General features: G+C 41.3%; 1 protein-coding gene across 1 annotated transcript in view; it reads left to right on the top strand.

Moving 5' to 3' along the window:
- Positions 1-21073, top strand: part of smpd3 (sphingomyelin phosphodiesterase 3) — a 117835-nt gene that overhangs the window by 27060 nt on the left and 69702 nt on the right. The window contains exon 2 of the mRNA XM_075470571.1: positions 19786-20515. Coding sequence (XP_075326686.1) covers positions 20214-20515 — 302 coding nt within the window. The 5' untranslated portion in view covers positions 19786-20213. The remainder of the gene's footprint in view (positions 1-19785; positions 20516-21073) is intronic.

Here is a 21073-nt window from a genome sequence, read left to right as displayed (position 1 = left end):
AAAAACTGCATCGAAGACGCATTCGAGATGGACTGAAATACGATTTCTCATCCGGTTCCTTCAGAAGTTGCACGAAAATGAGGCTGAAATTTGCTGGTGTTTAAAGAAAAGTGGAAAGCGTCTCCAGAAAACTTTTACACATCTGATTAAAGACGAGGTTGAATAGCTGCGGCGCGTTTAACTGAGTCCTTGGTCAGTTCAGTCTGTGATTGATTGTTGTGGGTGAGGAAGGTTTGGTACTGTGGGGGGAACCCACGTATATACGGGCAGAACACGGGAAGAACACGGGAAGAACACGGGCAGAACACGGGCAGAACACGGGAAGAACACGGGCAGAACACGGGAAGAACACGGGCAGAACACGGGCAGAACACGGGAAGAACACGGGAAGAACACGGGCAGAACACGGGAAGAACACGGGAAGAACACGGGCAGAACACGGGCAGAACACGGGCAGAACACGGGCAGAACAAGGGAAGAACACGGGCAGAACACGGGAAGAACACGGGCAGAACACAGGAAGAACACGGGTAGAACACGGGAAGAACACGGGTAGAACACGGGAAGAACACGGGAAGAACACGGGCAGAACACGGGCAGAACACGGGCAGAACACGGGAAGAACACGGGCAGAACACGGGAAGAACACGGGCAGAACACGGGCAGAACACGGGCAGAACACGGGAAGAACACGGGCAGAACACGGGCAGAACACGGGCAGAACACGGGAAGAACACGGGCAGAACACGGGAAGAACACAGGAAGAACACGGGCAGAACCTGTAGAGCATGATATTTAACACACAGTCTGAAGACTCAGTCGGGTAGATTTCAGCCAATATATGGTAATAAATGTGTAGATAAATGACCAGCAACAAAAACATGCTAAAACCATAAAATACTGAACGTACTATTGATGTGACGGCGAATAAATGACAGTTGAAGCAGCTGGAATTATTGATAACATTTGTGCTTGCTGTGCTTTTTAAATGTCATGTGCTAAAAGTCAGTCCATTTTCCCTCCGCTCTACGCAGTAATTTGGTGTCATCCAGCTGATGGTTTCTGGTTTTCAGCCTCCAGCTGTACAGCTCTGATTCCCTCTCATTTCTCCCGTCATAAAAAAGGCTCTAAAATCCAACTACCTGCTCAGCTTGAACACCAGGCAGGTGAGATGAGTTACTAACCTGTGAATACATTAAGCAGGTAAAGACGTGGTTTTTTGTGTAAAAGCCCAATATTAATACATAGCAGCTATTGCATGTTGCAAAGTGTCTGCTGGAGGTCTTTTTGTTTGACGAAACCAATATCGAATGGATTATTTTCAAATCCTGAAACTTCACATTGAGGAGATGGGGGAGCTCTGAGTGATAAATCTCTGGCTTACCCTGTAAATCGGTGACAAATCCACCGCGTCGGATCTTAACCAACAACCAAATACGTGCTACATGTGAAAGGATTTCTCATTTGGCAGCGTCAGCTACTCCGTCCTTGTTGGAAAGACCGTTGAGAAATGGTTTCCTTCTTTGGAGTCTGATGCATACGGAAGCCCTAAACGGCCATAGATACATACATTTTATTCCATCCCTTTTCCCATGATAACGAGATAATTAATTCGAGATCTCGAGAAAACAATGATGGTTTCCTCGAGATAACGAATTAATTTACCGATGGTTTTCGAGGCCACTTTTTCTCCCCAGTCCGCCCCTGTTTATATGTGTTTATGTGTATTTCTGGCAAAGGTGTAGCCATAGATAACGACATAATTATCTCGTTATCTCGAGAAAACCATCAGAAAAAAGTTTATACGTACCCATTCCGCTCTGGGCTTCCGTAGATGCACAACATGCTCACCCACTGATCCAGCCGCTGCACCCGAAAAGTAACACTTTGGCTCTTTCCTGCTCTTCGGCTCCCCCTGCAGTTCTGGGAAGTAGCACCACTGTGGTAAACACAAACATCTGTATTAGCCCTGCACATGTACAGCCACACAGTGACCGTAAAGGAAAGTTAAAGGGGCTGGAAACCAAAGTCATGAACTGTGGTATCTCTGCCCCTGGCTGCTCTAAGGCAGTTTTAGGCCCAGGAAGGTCAATGTTCTTCTCTAGTGTCGCTTTAAGCCACATTTACCCGATAAAGCAGTGACACGAAGCAGGAGCTTCTTCTTTGAAGATACAGTTCAAATCAATAGCTCTAATAGACCGGACTTAATCTTACAGAGACACCTAGAAATCATAAGAATACGTCTGCTGCTCTTCAGTGTAATAACAGCAAAATGGTCACATGACCGACGAATGTCACAGATGTTTGTGACGAAGTAGAAAGGAAATAAATGGTGAAAGCAAGCAGCACGACGAGCAACACGGGTTATTTCCATGTGCTGCAACCTTTTAGCTACAATCCTTTCCACAGAATCAACAACTGCATATTCAGTTCCACTTTGACTTTTAAAATAGACTATCTGTCACACGGGGAGGTCAAGTTGGGTTTTTGTCTTGTCTCCACGTTTTGTCATTTCCTGTTTTATTTTGAAGAGTAACTCTCCTCTTGCTTCAGGTCACTTGCCCTTCCTCATGTGTCACCCGTTGGAGCGTCTTTCCTGATTCCTGATTGTGTCCACCTGTTTCCCATTGCCCTCATGTGTCTTATAGTCTGCGGCTGTGTTCGAAACAGCATACTTCATACTACATTCTACATACTACATACTACATACTTCATACTACATACTACATACTACATACTTGCAAACTGCATACTTCCATACTGCATACTGCATACAGATCGATCAGACAGTATGCAGAGCGTTTACCCACAATGCATTTCGCTCCTGCCCGAGCCCAAATCAGCCAGCCTGAAGCTGATTTCGCTTAAGCTCTAAACTCTGTAAACTTTAGCAACATTTGAAACATTTCCAGGCGAGAAAGTAGTCGTTTAGATCCCCAACGTGTTGAAAACGTGACAAAATACCGGCTATTTACAATTTTGTTCCCACGAATTCGGCGCTACTAAAGCTAGCCGCAGTGAGCAACGCACTTCTGGTTATTTTCACAAAATAAAATACCCGTTGCCTTTTATCATAGGGAAAGCCATTACGATACAATTGGTGCTTTTGTTTTGAAAACAGGAAGTGAACCTACCCTCGTTGTAGCTAGCTTGAAACTGCCGTTTTGACAGGAAATGACGATCGGCGACGTCACGTTACGTTGCATCTTGGGTAGTTTGAGTACGAGTAGTAACCTCATGATGCATACCCAACATTTCGGCGAATCTAGTATGCATCCGGGAACTTCTCGCTTGCTCAAACTCTCTTACTAACTCAAAAAGTTAGTATGAGTAGTGGGAGTAGTAGAAAAGTATGCGGTTTCAAACACAGCCTGCGTCTCCCTTTGTCTTGTGCCTGAGTGTTTTGTTTTGTCGTTCACCCGAGCCTGCCACAGTCACAGAAAACCTTGCCTTGCTCCTTCGTGCTGCTTGTTTTTTGTTTGTAAATTTTGTAATATAGTCTATTTTTGATAGCCTCCTTTAGGAGTGATTTTTCGTTATAGATAACGCTTCAAAGATTTTGTAGAGCCTCCGGTTTTTAGGAGTGCATTTAGTTGTTTTTGTTTCTAGTACGAAGTTGTTTTTCCCCCTTTGGGACTGATTTTTGGTTTATAGTTCTTAGTTCATTGCCCTCCTCTTAGCAGAGGGAGTTTTGGTTGTTTTTTCTTCTTTTATTTATTAAGTTTTATATCATATATAGAATTTCATTTTCATAGCTGATTATTTCATCACATCGTATTGGTGGTTGGAATTATAACCAGCTCAACGACTTTCTGAATGAAAGTGGAAGTCTTGATAACTTTCAATCAGGCTTCAGACGTCATCACAGCACTGAAACAGCTCTGGTCAAAGTGTTAAACGACATTAGGTTGAACACTGATTCTGGTAATGTTTCAGTCTTGGTTCTGTTGGACCTCAGCGCTGCGTTTGATACTGTAGATCACAGAATCCTGTTGCACAGGCTGGAAAACTGGGTTGGACTTTCTGGAGCGGTCCTTAACTGGTTCAGGTCCTACTTAGAAGGCCGGAGTTATTTTGTTACTATTGGCAGCTATGAATCTGAGTGAGTGGCCATGACTTGTGGAGTCCCCCAGGGGTCAATTCTTGGACCTCTTCTGTTTAACTTGTATATGCTCCCTTTGGGTCAGATATTGCAGAATTTTAACATCAATTATCACAGTTATGCAGACGATACACAACTTTATGTGTCTCTGTCACCGGACGACTGCAGCCCAGCTGACGTTCTGTGTCAGTGTCTGGAGGAAGTAAACACCTGGATGAGAGAGAATTTTCTACAATTAAATGAAGACAAAACTGAGATCATTCTGTTTGGTAGCAAAGAGAAGAGGGTCAGCGTTGGTAAATATCTTGAGACTCGGGACCTTATAATCACTGACCAAGTTCGTAACCTCGGAGTGTTGATAGACTCAGATCTGACTTTCAGCAGCCACATCAAAGCTGTCACCAAGGCAGCTTTTTACCACCTCAGAAACAGAATTAAAGGTTTCCTCTCCCAAAGGACCAGGAGAAACTCATCCATGCATTCATCTCCAGTAGACTCGATTACTGTAATGCTCTTTTAACTGGACTTCCCAAAAAGAGCATTAAACATCTGCAGCTCATCCAGAACGCTGCTGCTGGAGTTTTAACCCGGACTAAGAGATCTGAACACATCACAGCAGCTTTAAAATCTTTACACTGGCTTCCAGTCAGTCACAGAATAGATTTTAAAAGCCTGCTGATGGTTTACAAATCCCAGAATGGTTTAGGCCCAAAATACATCTGTGATATGTTCAGAGAATATAAAGCCAGCAGAGCTCTTAGATCCAAGGACTCAGGTCAGCTGGTCCAGTCCAGAGTCCAGACTAAACATGGAGAAGCAGCATTTAGCTGTTATGCTGCAAACAAGTGGAACAAACTGCCACTGGAGATTAAACTTTCACCAAATGTAGACATTTTTAAATCCAGGTTAAAAACATTTCTTTTCTCATGTGTCTATGCATGAAATATCTTTTAACTTATCTAGACTGTTGCCTGATTTTAAATTAATTTAAATGATTTTATTTGTTTCTCTTTATATTATTTTATGTATTTTTAATGCTTCTTGCACTCCCTGCTGCAATGCTTTTATTTTATGTAAAGCACTTTGAACTGTTTGTACATGAAATGTGCTATACAAATAAATTTGATTTGATTTGATTTTGATTTGATTATAATAAACTCTGCCTTGATTGGATTCTCTGCACCAGAGTCCTCTTTCAAGCCCAGGTCTGACACTATCCAATATGGACACAACACTGGGCTGCATGAAAATATCACTGCATAAGCTAAAAGTGCTCAGCTATAGGAACAAGTCAAAGTGGCTGTTGTACACAGCTGATGACACATGGATGTGAGCCCTAAATCAAAAGCAGGTTAATGGCTCTAATAGCAGCCTATGTTTTCCGTAAAAGTGCAGAGATGGGGACGTGCTGCTCTTCAGAGCGATTTATTAGCTGATGTACGGGAAGAAGAGACGGTAAATGTGGAAGAGACTGAGACATAAAGGAGAGGAGGGCACGAAACAAAAGGTCAGGGGTTGGACTCAAAGCAATAATGTCACAGAAACATTGAAGTGATGTTCAATCCTATTTACTTCGGATCATCTATATTTTACGTTCCTGCAGATTGTTTCACTTTTTTTTTTTATGTCATTGTCCTTAAAGGGATAGTTCGCCTCTTTTGACATGAAGCTGTATGACATCCCATATTAGCAATATCATTTATGAACATTTTCTTACCCCCTGCTGCGTCCTGTGAGCAGAGTTCCAGCCTCGTTTTGGTGTTGACGAAGGTAGTCCGGCTAGTTGGCTGGGGCTAGAAAAATAAAGCGTTTTGCTTCTCAAAACAATATGCGTTCAAAAGAGTAATACATTTGCATCACAAAATCGTTCTCGATGAAAAAGACAGACCTCACATCGCTTGGCGCTATTTTTGCCTCCCTTCATATCAATGCGTCCAATGTAAACTGTGCAGACCGAAGAGCAGACCGAGCAGTAAACACTGTAACAGGTGCAGCTATCGCTAGGTGGCTTGACGCTCACAGGCTCGGCTCACAGGACGCAGCAGGGGGTAAGTCAATGTTCATGAATGATATTGCTAATATGGGATGTCATACAGCTTCATGTCAAAAGAGGCGAACTATCCCTTTAAAGCAACATTACGCAGTTTATTTTCAGACTCGTCGTATGTCCAAAGCTTTTTAATTCCAGATGTTTAGATTCAGACTCCTGCAGAGAGCCAGCCTGCTGCTACGAGAGCACTTATGGTGCTCAAGAGCAGGTGGCAGCAGCTCCTGATGGAATTAACATGCCGATCATATTTTGCCTCATAGTGGTGGCATTATGTGCCTCCACTAACCCTGTTACATCACAGTTACTCTGAGCAAGGAGACAGAGAGACGGAGGAGGGTGCGATTTCTCAAGATTTCACAGGCATTTAAAGTGTAGAAGACACTGTAAATTAATTTAGAGTAACACTCACATCGGAGACACACACACACACACACACACACACACACACATATATATATATATATATATATGTGTGTATGTGTATACACATATTACTGTGCCAAAGACTTGATCCACCCCACATTTCAAACCTTGTAATTCTCCAAAGTGGTGATGAACAGTAGTCCTCCAGGCTTTTTTTTATTTTTTATTACTGTTTGCAAGGACACCTAACTCTGACCTATGAATCATTCAAGCATAAAAAAGGCTCCTAACTCAAGAGATTAACCAGTGTTGTGTCCAGACAACACAAAACTTAGCAAAGAACCATTTTTAAATTGGATCTTTAGGCACTTTGTTACCAGCAGCCTGTCACAAAGACGTATCATTTGTTCCCATTTCTTTAGTTGCATCAATGAAAAACAGCAAATATAACACAGTTGCTGCACGTTTTTTCAAGGAGATACTAAAATCTTCGTCGAAACTTATAAACGAAAGATTGTCTACATTCTCTGGACGAATATTATGAAAATATTATGCATAGTTCTCGCTAGAAATGCCATCGAAAGGCATACAAATGCAGATGCTTTCTTAAAATGTTGTTTTTCACAGAAAAAAGATTGACAGTCGGCCATTTCCTTTTTTTAGCTGAGGGAAACTTGTTAGTCACGTGACCTGGTTGCGAAGCAAAGCAAATGAATAGGCCAAATAAAACGTGGTATTGTCACAATTTTGGGGGCCAAATTGTGACAATACCACGTTTTCCCTTGTGGACCAACGTAGCTATTACACGTTTTTCTGTGAGACTGGGTTGGTCAGGAAGCCGTTCTTAAGGAAGGGAAACAGGGGAAAAGGCTGAGCTGTGCCAAAGGACACAAGAAGTGGGCTGAAAATCAGTGGCAGCAGGTCTGATGGAGGGATGAATCCTCCCCAGAGCCCTGAGCTCAACATTACTGAAGCAGTGTGGGATCATGTTGGCAGAGAACGGAACAAAAGGCAGCCCACATCCAAAGAAGAGCTTTGGGATGTCCTTCCCAAAGGAAGCCTGGTATCATGGAGTCAGTCTGGAATTACATGAAGACAGAGTCCTCCCGTGACCCCGGTGTCGGCCGTTCTCCACCTTGTTTGAGGATTTTCAGTCACTCAGGAGACAGTCTGAGCACAGATTCTCAGCCAGCCAAGGGATGTAATGTCTCCAACAAACGCTGGGTCTGCCCCCAGGTGGGACATGTCTGAAACACCTCTCCTGGGTGGTGTTCAGATGTCATCCTGACTTGATTTCCCGAAACTCACATTTTTGGAGACAAGGGCTGTGTTCGAAACCGCATTCTGCAAACTACATACTTCATACTTCCATTCTGCATACTGCATACTCATCGATCAGACAGTATGCATTTACCCACAATGCATTTCGCTCCTGCCCAAGCCAAAATCAGCCGGCCTGAAGCTGATTTCCCTTAAGCTCTAAAGTCTGTAAACTTTAGCAACATTTGAAACATTTTCAGGTGAGAAAGTAGTCGTTTAGATCCCCAACGTGTTGAAAACCTGACAAAATACCGGCTATTTACAATTTTGTTCCCACGAATTCGGCGCTACTAAAGCTAGCCGCAGCGAGCAACGCACTTCCGGTTATTTTCACAAAATAAAATACCCGTTGCCTTTTATCATAGGGAAAGCCATTACGATACAATTGGTGCTTTTGTTTTGAAAACAGGAAGTGAACCTACCCTTCTTGTAGCTAGCTTGAAACTGCCGTTTTGACAGGAAATGACGATCGGCGACGTCACGTTACGTTGCATCTTGGGTAGTTTGAGTATGAGTATTAACCTCATGATGCATACCCAACATTTCGGCAAATTTCTCGCTTACTCAAACTCGCACACTAACTCAAAAAGTTAGTATGAGTAGTGGGAGTAGTAGGAGAAGTATGCGGTTTCGAACACAGCCAAGGAGACTTCTAGGCAAGCTCAGAGTCCAGCACACATTCTGTCGACACTAGACTGATGCAAAGGAGCAACAGAGTTCTCTTTTGGCTTTGGTTTAAGCTCCTCCATCCTCGCTGGAAAGGGCTAATTCGTGTAATCATGATGAAAATCACTGACAGATGACATCGAGCCGTCCTCCAACATACTCCAAGTTTTGTTTTGCATGGTAAACACGGACACAAATTCCTGTTACGATCCATAATGCTGCTGTAAAATATTGAGGGTAATCAGCTGCCAGCTCCCCTCCGGCTGATGATAAATAATTTGACAGTTTATCCAGTTCAGTGAAGAAATCTAAGCACACACGGGAGTTGTTGTTCCCCGAGCAGATCCCACAGGCCCCACTTCAGTCCAGATTGCATCGTTGTTGATGGAAACACGAATTAAAGCGGTAATTCTTCATTGATTGGAAAATAAGCATACAGGGGGGAGACATGTGACATCGATCTGGTTCTGCATCTATTAAAGCCCCCCGTTGGACCATAAAACAGGTGCTGTTGTAAATAAATTTAGCTCGTATAAAACACTTCTCCACACATAAAAACCTGCATAGTGTTTTAGAGACTTTTATCTTAGACTTTTATCCTAATACCCAGTAGTATGATGACACTTTTATTTCATTTTATCTTATTCGATTTTGTTGTATTTTATTGCTTTAGCTGTTCTTTTATTGTTTTTATTTGTTTTTACTTATTCTTCTCTTTATTTATTATCTACTGTAAAGCACTTTGGTACAAGGGCTGTATAAATAAAATAAAATTTACATTTACATTTAGAGACCCAAGGTGTGTGTGTGTTCGCTGTACACCAGAGATACTCACTATTTTTTTCACAAGAGCCACAGTGGCAGAGCAAAACCAAGGGAAGAGCCACTTTTACGACAACATACTAAAGTCCCCTTTTGCAAATATGCATTTCTACATTTAAAACATCCCACAAAAAAACAAACAACACAGCCAATACATTTTCAATTAAGACCACATTTGCCTTAATACTGGGATGAGCGGAAGCTGGCATGCATGTCCTTGACTTTCTTCATGTTGTATTTGTAGTTTGTTGTTGTAATCATAGTGAGACATTCAAGATGAGCATGGTTTTTGTGCTGGTTTTTGCCCTTTTTTAACTAAAAACCGATCCATTGTGCCTGCATCTCGCGGTACACCCGACGTTTGCCTGCTCGTCCCCTCTTTGGCGTCTTCATGCTGATTTTCGTTTGGTTTTTGTGCTGGTTTTTGCCCTTTTTTAATTAAAAAGCGGCTAAAGGAGCTAGCGTGCTCTGCGGTCAAGTGTGAGGTGGTTTAAGCGGGCTGCGTTGCCAGGTTTAACAGTCCCCCCTTTAGGAAACACCGTTAAGCCTTAATTAATACTTAATAAAAATACTTAATACTGTGCAGTATTCGCTGTATGTTATTTGAAAAAATTTGTTATTGTTTCCATATTGTTATAAGCTACTATGCAGTGCGAGCCGCCAATTAAAGCTTGAGTATCTCTGCTGTACAGTGACGAGCAGCCACAGTAGTATAGTTCCTAAGCGCATGTGACTCGGTCACCATGACAACAGCACTCCCTGGAGCATGCTGTGAGCACGGTGACGTCACTGGCCTTTACAGACCCGTGTGTGTTTGTGTGTGCGGCGCATGTGGCTCTGCCGGTGCTGCTGACAGGAGCGTAGACGGCAGAAATGAAAAGGCAAGAAGAAGAAGAACAGGAGCTGATACAGAAGAAGAAGAAGAAGAACAGGAGCTGATACAGGCTGAGGGAAAAATGTGAAGATGTGAAACTACACGGATGTGAACTCCAGCGCTGTTTCAGTTGCTGCCAGATGGCCTTGTTCCTCGTCGCACCGCTCGCTCAGCACAGATTTCTGAGCGTGGAGTGTGTGGGTTGCATCGGTTTGTGTCGTTTTCCTGAATAACAAAAGGGTATTGATCAGCGTCAGGCTCCACATTCGGCCACTGTGCAACAATGTGCTGTCCGACCCTCCTGAACGCATTATTATGAAACAACAGGCCTCTGAGCACCGATGCGTAAAAGGTCCCCCACTTCTGCTGCTGGAGCGAGACTCAAAAAAGACACGAGACGAGCAGATGAAACGGCGTAATTCCTCTTAGTCTCGGTTGATTCTTGTTGTGCGTTATGTTTTTGCATGTTTCTGGTCATTTTGTGGCGTCTTGTTTCGCCTCATGTTGATCTGTTTTTTTTTCTTTTGCATCTCTTCTACGTTGTTTTGTGTCTTGTGTTTTGATTTTTTTTTTTTAAATCTATTTGTCAGCATTGGATGACAGTTCAGTTTTTCATCCATTCGTAGCCATTCTGTGTGTCTTTGTGGTCATTTTGTGGAGCATTTTGGTTGTTTCAGGGTTCGTGTTGATAGTTTTGTGTTGAAATGTGCACATTTTCTGTCTTTGTGGTCATTTTGTGGTTAAATGTTTTGTGTCTTGGTTGGTTTTGTGTTACATTTTCATCTCGTTGTCATTTTGCATCCCTATACTGGCTCTTTGTCTTGTATTGGTCAGTTTTGCATCTTTTGTAGCTATTCTGTATCCCTTTGAAGTCCCTTTGTGTTACATTCGGCATCTCATGTTGGCAGTTTTGTATTCAATTTATGGCTGGGCGATATGGGAAAAGGTCACATCATATCGATATATATCGGGTCCATAACTCTTACTTGAACCCCTTATTTTCCGCTGTGCTTATTGGCAGCATGTCTTTTGCAACACAATAAGCTGCATTTGTAATATCCCAATATGTCTTAGATTTTGTGTCACACGGCGCTGGATAAAGCAGACTCTGTGTTCTTCTGTTGCTGCTGCCCAGGCGTTGTTATCGGGGGAAGATTAGCACTTGTTCCGGGCTGTGTTTGTAAGTTTGCATCGCTCAAACGGCGCTGCTTCAGGTGATGAAACAGTTTAGCGGTCTTTGTCGGAACATGTTCTACACATAATTTGCAGTGCACCCTAGGGCTGTAGCGATACACGAATCTCACGATACGATACGATTCGATACGATTCGATAAACAAACAAACGAACATGTCACAAACGTGAGAGCTCTGCACTTTATACAACATTTTTATGAACTAATTTATCACTGTTCTGTATAATGTGACCCTCTGGCATTGTATTGTATTACCTTAATGTTCTGTGTTTTCACTAATTGTAACGTCTGATTTTTCAATAAAGTTTGCTTTAAAAAAAAAAAAAAAATTAAAAAAAAAAAAAATACTTTATCAGGAAAGGAAATATCGATATACATCGCAGTATCGATAAAATTGCTCAGCCGTAGTGCGCACTACTCTGTTTCGTGTCGTGTCGGACTTCAAAAAACCAAAATACCTCCACACCACCGAACTTTTCGGGCCCTTCTTATCAACGATGTCGTGGCGGCCGTGGCTCAGTGGGTTGTCCAATAACTGGAAGATCGGCGGTGGACTGACAGCTGGAGGGGTGGCAGTCCCTGTCCTTGCCACGGCTGAGGTGCCCTTGAGCAAGGAACCCTTACCCCCATGCTCCCCGGGCGCTGTGATTGGCTGCCCACCGCTCCAGTGAATGGCACCTGTCTCCATGAGTGTGTGACCATGTGTGCATGTGTGAGCCACGGATGGGTCAAATGCGGAGGAGTAATTCCGTGTGAACATTCTCATGGCTATTTTGCATCGCATAGTAGTTTTTTTGTTGTATATTGGTTAGTTTTACATCTCTGTAGCCATTCCATGCCCCTTTGAAGTCATTTTGTGTCGTTTTTAGCTGAATTTTTTTACCCTTTTTTTGTTTTTTACTCTCCTGTTTTGACATTTTTGTATAAAGTTATCTCTTTTCCACTCTTCGTTATGTCTCACTGTGGTTATTTTGGGTCACATTTAGGCAGTTTTGGGTCACACTGTTGGCATTTTGTCTCTTTGTAATGATTTTTAATCTGTTTATGGTTGTTGTGCCTATCTAATCGTCGCTTTTATGTCATGATTTTGTCATATTTTGTTGTTTTGATTCTTTTCTTGTAGCAACTGTTTCATTGTGGTTGTTCTGTGTCACATTTTGGCAGGTTTTTTTAAATGTTGTGGGTATTTTGCATCTTTTTGTGGTTGTTTTGTGTTTCATTAGTCATCTCTTTGTCGCTTTTGTGTCTCCCTTTGAGGTCACGACGAGTCCCTTTTCAGTTTTGTGTTATAATGTTGTCATTTTATCTCTGTGTGGTCATTCCGTGACCTTTTCTTTTGCATCTCGTTTTCTTTTTTTAGCGTTTTGGACATACATTTTCGGAGTGTGACCACAAGCCGACAACTGAATACGACTATTGATTTTTCAGACTCACATAGAAACGCATGCAGACAGCGAGCGCTTCACGGATTTTCTATCATTTATCCAGACAGACGGTATTGATTCAGGCCGAGGAGGAAATCCTCTGAGGCAGGTAGGAGCAAACTTTAATACAGTTCCCAAGCTGACGCGGTCATTTATCACTGACACCCTGGCTGTCAGTCAGTGCTGTCTAATAAAGTCCCAGAAACTCTGAAGTGTGCCTCCTATAAGGTCATTTATTTTTAAACTGTAATAGTGTTAATAATTAACCAAAATTTACTCTAAAAGTTCATAAACAATGCTAACACGTACTGGCTTTATCAACTAGAAAGTGAATTCTGAGATAAAAATAGCAAAGAAATGAGGGAAATTTGGCCTTGACATTGTTACTGTCAGGTTTTATCCCCCACATGGTGATAAACATATTTTCCTCATTCTATTTTTTGTTGTTTTTACATGTAAGTGGTTAAAAGGTCACTTTGAAGTGTCATTGTTTGTTGTTTATTTAGGAGGCAAACTCCCACGCTGCTCTCTGATTAAAGCACCACTCATAATATTGTATTCACACTACCTGCGGGTTGGTTTCTGCCTGTGACAAATAAACAGGAATTCATGAATAACAGGACTCGCATAGAAACACAATATCATGAACGTTGAAAAGCCTCTAAAGAGAGGAGACTGAATTTGACTTTTGGGAACTCAACAGTCATTTGGGTCAAAGGTCTGTTAAGAAAATTTTAAATTCAGTCCATACGCATGCACACTAATGCCCACTCAACACAGATTTAGGCCACATTTACACATAGCCGGGTATTTAGAGAAACGAATATTTCCCCCCCTCCGTTTTCAATAATAACATCATGCACACAACATCGTTTTCAAAAAACTTGTCATTTACATCAACCCACATAAATACGCCGTCAAGCTCCATAATAACTCTGCCAAACCTATTGGCGGCAGTGTAGGGAAAGGAATAAAGCCATGCAAGCCAATCAAAATCCTCAGAATCGACACCAACAAATAACACGAGCAACTTCCTGTACCTTTGGTAGGCACCTACGTCTTGGAAGGGAAAGATGCAGTAAAAATGCTGACCTCCGTGCAATCCTTCGCCTCTGCTTCTCCATGTAGAGCAGCAGTTGTTGCAAATGCAATAAGGCCAGAATCGTTTGCACAAACGTAAAAATTAGTAGAACTTTAACATCATCCATGATAATCCTGATCAGTGGCCAAACAAACTGTAAACATAAGGCGCTTGCATGACGTTAAGCATTTTCTGGCGCATAATGTGACGTTTAAGAACCTAAAACGCCGTTTCTCCCAGTTGACACGGCAACACATAACCGGCGTTATCAGAAATCTCCACTTTGGCCGGAGGTTTTAGAAATAATCGTTTTCTGTGATTAAAAACGGGGTTTTGGTGTAAATGAGAGGCCAAACCGCAGGAAAATATCTGCGTCTTCCTATCGTGTAAACGGGGCCTTAATATTTCGTAATGATTCTCTTACTACTGCTAGTAGCAGTAGTATTTGGCATTAATGCCTTTTTTGGTGCTGCAACAAAAATCTGGATTCTGGGATAAAAGCCAGGGTCAGACATTAAGTGTAGCCTGAACCAGATGCTAAAACCACACAAATCTGTATTTTTATATAAACAACGAGGTTAAAGACTATTTGGGATGAAAAATAAAACACAAAGTCAGTCAAGAACTGTCCCTTTAGAGACTTTTTAGTATTTTCTGGAATTAAAAGGAAAAAACTGCACATTTGGGTCATTTTGCATCACTTTGTAACTTATTTGCATCTAATTTTAGTTGTTTTTTCGTGTCTTGCTTTGGAGAATTTGTCTCTTTTAGAGTTTATTTTATATGTCTTCATTGAATGTTTTTCTGTTGAATCCTTCTGTAGCTAATTTCAATCTTATTGTGGACATTCGATTGAGATTAAGACTTTTATTGTCATGTAGATACACAAAATTACTCCTCCGCATTTAACCCATCCAGGCCAGAAGAAGGAGACAGATGCCATATACACTGGAGCCCGGGGAGCATGGGGATATGGTGCCTTGCTCAAGGGCATCATTCTCTCTGCATTCTTTGTTTGAAATTATAAAGTGAAATTGTTCCTTTAAATACTCTAAATGCTACTTACCAGACTGATAATATGCAGGTCTATGTTCACACATCACAAGTTATTAGGAGCTGAACACAGAATTGGTAACTCCTGGTTTAATCTTTTTTTTTTTATTGTGGCAGTTCACTCATTTAAACTCTTAAGTTCTTGGCCTGTTAACCTCTGACTCCTTCTCACGTCTGCGCTACACAACAAAAAACAGTTTTTCAAGAGATTATATAGCAATATCAGTAAAAAATAAAGGTGAAACTTTAAATTTCAGTTTTCCTGGCACAATTTGCATGTCTGCTTTAGTGCATGCAAGTTTGTTTTCTGTTTTTTTCTTCGTTTGTATCAACTTGTTTGTGTTTTTTGCCTGCCGATGTGCTCTCGGATCCCTGTTTCTCCTCATGAGAGCATCTGCTTGTGTATGAATTATGCACTGAGGCCAGGAGTGACAGTTTGTGCTCGCTGATACTGATCAGCTGTGATTGATGGGTGTTTTTCTGGGTTTTGATGTTGATGCTTTCAGTTTCCAAAAGAGATAATCCTTCACAAGATCTGAGGACAACAGTACTGGTGAAACGTGGAAGCCTTTTATTGATGTGGGCCAAGCAATTTAACACTATAAGGAAGATAAAAAAGAGTAAGCAACTAACAAAGCCTGTCTTCTCTCACGATTGGCCAGTGTCACCCACTGTCAATCAGTCAAAGCAGTGCAGAGCTCGTATTCAGGAACTTCTCACATCCCCAAGAATCTTTTGATATCTTCACAAACAAAGTCATTTAGTGATAGGCTATTGATAGCTGATCGAGTCAACTTATTTTTCCTGGATGCAATCAAATCCTAATGCTACAACTCTTATTCATATTTTTCACCTAATGTCAAACCTTTGTGATAGATTCACTGATAAAACAATAATTAGATTTTATTATAATATATAATTTTATTTCGCCCCCCTGTACAGATATGGAGAAGAATGAGTCTCTAAATTATCTTCTTTAATAAGTTAGTGCAGTCAGTTTACTGTATTCCAGCAATTAGCATATAGCTTATCTTAGCATATAAAGCTAGCCTAGCGGTGTACAAACAAAAGCCAAGCCCAAAAGCTCAGTAATGATATATTTTTGTTTATCTGTATGTATGAATTCTGGTTTTATAGTGAATTACATGTAGAACAAACTGTTTGGCTAGCCTGCTTTGCTAACCTTAGCTAACCTCCTCCTGTTGATTCATACTGTGAAATCATCTATCTATCTATCTATCTATCTGGCCCACTTGCAGCACAAATTTATTTCCAAACTTTACCCGGCAACAACAAATACCATTTTCTGATTGGCTGATAGTTGCTAACTCAAGACAGCTGTATGGACTAAACAAAGCCATCTGGCTTCATCTCCTCCATTCTGTGCTGCCAGTTTTATCACTTCACAGTGTTGTAAAGTCATGTGTGGTGTGTGAACTAGTTCAGATACATGCATCTCACTCTCAATGAGAGCTCTGACTTGATAAACACTTCTTTATTCTTTTAATATGTTTTTTGAGCCTCATTCACATTAAGTGACCTGTTTCCTGTATATTGTAGAGGAGATGTCTGTTTCTTACAAATGTGAGTTAGAAAGTTAAGGAACAGTCAATATTTCGTCATACTGTGACATTTTGATTGGAGTTTATGTATCGAGGGAAACCTTTAGTTGGCTTCTTGTGGTCAAATAATTACCTGGCTGCTACGTCAGCTGATGCTAAATGACTATTATAATCATAATAATGCATTTTATTTGACAGCGCCTTTCAAAACACCCAAGGACACTTTACAACATTAAAAACACAAATACAACATTGGGAAAAAGAATAACATAAAACCACAAATAGCAAAAAACCTTTAAAGTGAGAAGGCTAACTCACCTCAAAAGTTAGCTTGTATGCTATTTTGGCCTCTTACAATCACAGTCACAGCATTCCAGACAGCTACAAGACTGTATTTACCCAGTTAAAAAGGACTTTCTGTTATCTTTTAATCTTCCAACAACCAATCAGACTGTCAAACAGTCACCTAAAAATATCATAGTTTGAGTCATCTTCTCCCCAACCAGCACACCGGGCAGTAGCGTTTGTTAAGTTGACCATCGTGTAATAGCAATGGCTCTTGTGTCATGACATGAATCATTACTGTACTCAAAGGTTTTGATTGTACAGAAGAAGATTACTGGGGTGGAGGAGACGGCGATTATAATCCATCTGAGAGAGATTTTCTGTCTCATTTTGGGAGAAAACAGGCTGTCATGGCAAATGTCTCACATAGGGGTTGTTTTTGTTCTTCCTTTTTTATTGGAACAACGTGTAGGTGGGGTTAGAAATAACATATATGGTGACAGATTTAGATAGACTTGGTTAATCTACTTTCAGATGTCTGAATGTGCAGGACATACGGCGGGTTTCAGCAGTGCAGTTTGGTGGATTTTAAAAAGCTTTCATACTGTTGCTATGTTGATCCCTGTGGGGTCTGTTAGGTTACATCGAGGCCATCACTCTCTGTGTGTCTTCATAAACCCTCTGCTGTTGACATGAATTAATTAATCGGGTCATAAATTATTTATGTTGGTGGAATTGATTCTCTTTCCTCTCTTGGCGGCGATAAAAGCATTCGAATAGGGGGATAAACGGATGGGAGATGAGTTTACCTCCAGAACGCACAGTGCTAGATCTTATTGTTTTGATCAATTTATTAGTGTGGAAGAAGGGAAAGACGTTTCAGCACGTTGATAAATCTGAGCCCTCGGATAACTTTTTCCAGGGTCTCAGACCTTAATTTGCGATCATTTGTTTGGAAAGCTAATGCAAATGTCAAAGCTTTAGAAATTCTTTAACCTCGTAGACCTTTCCCAAAAAAGCACCAGTCACTCCTGTGATGAGCTGTACATTTTAAATGAACATCTAAACAAGCTTAATGGAGTTTGGAAATGGATTCCTTTGATTTATGAAGCGTAATTATAACTTTTTAGGGCTGCAATGAGCACAGGGGCTGAGCTAAGGGGTGGACATGCCCGCCCATTAAGACTGGCCACCTGATTAAACTTCTTCTTCCTCTCAGGGCTTCTCATCTACTCTTTGCATCTTTAAACTCCAGAATTATCATTAAATGAATCATCACTTTATTTGTGTTTTGTTTTTCATACCAACTGAATGTTGCACAACTTCCTTAATGGAGTATAAAGCTTAAAACAGCTGAAATCACTAAAGAGAAGCATTAAAACAATGCTCCCCCCCCCTCACCTTACCCCATCTCCAACCCACTTTGAAATCAAAAGCACTAAAGGATTGTGTACTGAACTAAAAACAATGAACCACACTAATAAAGACCCGAGGAGCTGAGGAAACGTTGTAATAATTAGTTCTCATGGATCCTTTGGCTACGAGGGGCAGATAAAAGCATTTCAGAAAGTCCAAATCCTAAAAGGATACTATAGGGCTGTAAACATAGATTAAACTGAATTACATAAAGAGAAGAATGTGTTTTATTCAAGTGTTACATAAGAGAGTAAATATACAGATAAACCACACAGTAAAACACAGCCTAAAAATACAGTGAAAATAAATTTAAACACCAAGAAGTAATAAAAAATTCAGAGACACATAAATAACTCAAATTGAGCTGAACTATGCGTATCTTCAGTAATTTTATGTAGGTTAACTGTATAATTTCCATGGATTTTATCAGCAATTGAAAAAAAGCTTAAGGGTAAGTTTTTTTGGGGTTTTTTTATAACAGGAGAGAACTGGGCAGAGACAACACAGCCTCTAAATAAGTTATTATCTGTCTTTATTTCACCAATACTTTAAGAGGAATGAATGAATGAACGCGTACTCTTGCACTGTTGGCTCAGAGCTGCCGTGTTGTTGTTATCGGGGGGCTAATTGGGGGGCTTTCTACACAGGCGTCTGCATGAAAGACGAGCCAATAATCTCAAAGAAGTAAAAATTACTGTAATTTTGTGTCTGTGTCTAAGTTCATATTGTTTCTTATCTTTATTATCTGTGCTTCAAGGAGCTGTTTCCACAGTCTATTGAAAAAATAAATATTTAAACATGGACTTTAATTATTCAAACTCGGTGGGCATAAAATGTCTGGAGTGGAATCTGTGCTTGAACTTGTTATGCTGCACAGTTTCCAGCTTTGGGTTCCCCTGAAGCAGCTTTAAGTTTGTTAAAATGATCTTAATCTTAGCTGTCTGAAAGTGTTCGGCTGTTAACATTTATGCTTAGAAAAGTATTGAAACGTAAGGTTTTATGGTAGGTTCGGATAGGTGATGTGTATTAAAACCTCACCGTCTTATTTTGGATTCAAACACATTACAAAAATGGATAGATTCTGGGTATCCTGTGCATAATTTCGGATGTTTTCTCCAACATTCAGCCACACATTTTGATTTATGCTGCAAAAATTAAACTGACGCATTTAAATTAAAGTGCCGTGAGTCCTTTTTCAATCCCAGTGTCCGCAGTTGTCTATTTACATCACATTGTTATAAGACACGTGCCCTTATTATATACATTTATGGAGTTTGAAGGAGTGAGCAGGCAGGTTTTTAACTCATCTCTTTCAGTTGAGGAATACGTGCCATTTACTGCCAGTGTTGTTTTTGATAAAGAGGGATTAAACCTACAATACGAGTCAAAGACTGAGGAGAATTTTCATCTTACTCATCTTTATCTCCACGCTTAGTCACCTGTGGGAAGATATATTTATTGTTCATTCACAAACATGATGAAATGTATGTGTGATACACCAGCATGCGTCGTCAGTTACTGATCTCCTGCCTCTCTCTCCCTTCCCTCTGTATCCATCTGCTCTCTTTCTCCAGGTCCAGAGGAAATTGTGACGTTTAATGGATGCCCGCTTCGGAGCCTGTTGGAGACCTCGCCATCATATATTCGGCATTAAACAAACTGCTTTCATCATGGCGACTCGCTACCTCCAGACTCCGCTTTACGACCCCTCCTGGGGAGGGAGGAATTGCTGAAGGAGGCGTTGCTATTCTGAGATAAGCTTCCGAGTGGAGATAAAGATCATCCAAACCATGTAGTGTTCCTTTCTCTAAGGAGGGGGGAGGGTCTACGTTTGAGTCTGATTTCTTTTTTTCTTTTTCTTTTTTACTCACTTCTGCTCATGTGATCTGCAGAACAGATTTGTGCTCGCTTGTTTGAAGAGTTTATGTGGGTGTTGGTTGAGAGTGCGAGGTGAGGAGAAAGTGACAGAGTGGAAGAAAGACGGAGAGAAAGAAGGAAAGAGATGGTCCTCCACACCACCCCTTACTCCAGTGCCTGTCTGCACTTCCTGGATGGCTTGTCGTGGAGCCTGGTGTTTCCCTGCTACTGGCTCCTGGACCGGCTCCTGGCCTCCTGCGTGGCCACCTCCCTGGAGAAGCGCCAGCGCTCCCAGGATCCCTGCTCCTTCCTCACCTTGTGTGTCCTGATTTCCGCCCCCCTCTATCTGCTGCTCCTCCTCGCCTCCCTTCCCTTCGCCCTGCTGGGCTTCGTCATCTGGGCCCCCCTCCAGGCTGCCCGTCAGCCATACCTGTACACCTACCGCAGGTTAGTGTTGACCCAGTCGATGGTTCTACGTGGCTTACTTAAAGGCATATTTCGCCTCTTTTGACATGAAGCTGTATGACATCCCATATTAGCAACATCATTTATGAACATTTTCTTACCCCCTGCTGCGTCCTGTGAGCCGAGTTCCAGCTCTGTTTTGGCGTTGACAAAGGTAGTCCGGCTAGTTGGCTGGGGTTTAAAAAATAAAGCGTTTGGCTTCTCAAAACAATATGCGTTCAAAAGAGTAACACATTTGCATCACAAAATCGTTCTCCAGGAAAAAGTCAGACCTCACAATCACTTGGCGCTATTTTCTCTCCCTTCATACGAATGCGTGCTGCCGCCTGCCTGAGTGAGTAAACCTCACCAACTCGTGGTCTTGTCTAAACCTAACCGATCACTGAGTCAAATGTGAATGAGATACAAACAGAATTAAAAAAAGATGGCTTTCCTGAAGCCCATTTAGAGCCATCTTTTGAGGAACTGATGAGAACTGATTAGATTAATTCAATTTTCTTATCTTGTTTTTTCCAAGAAACTATTACTGATCGCCTCTTT

This window comes from Odontesthes bonariensis, chromosome 7 (assembly GCF_027942865.1).
Source record: "Odontesthes bonariensis isolate fOdoBon6 chromosome 7, fOdoBon6.hap1, whole genome shotgun sequence".
In the NCBI taxonomy this organism is placed as follows: domain Eukaryota; kingdom Metazoa; phylum Chordata; class Actinopteri; order Atheriniformes; family Atherinopsidae; genus Odontesthes; species Odontesthes bonariensis.
The sequence above is the reverse complement of the archived record's forward strand: the minus strand, read 5'-3'. Positions and strand labels throughout refer to the sequence as shown.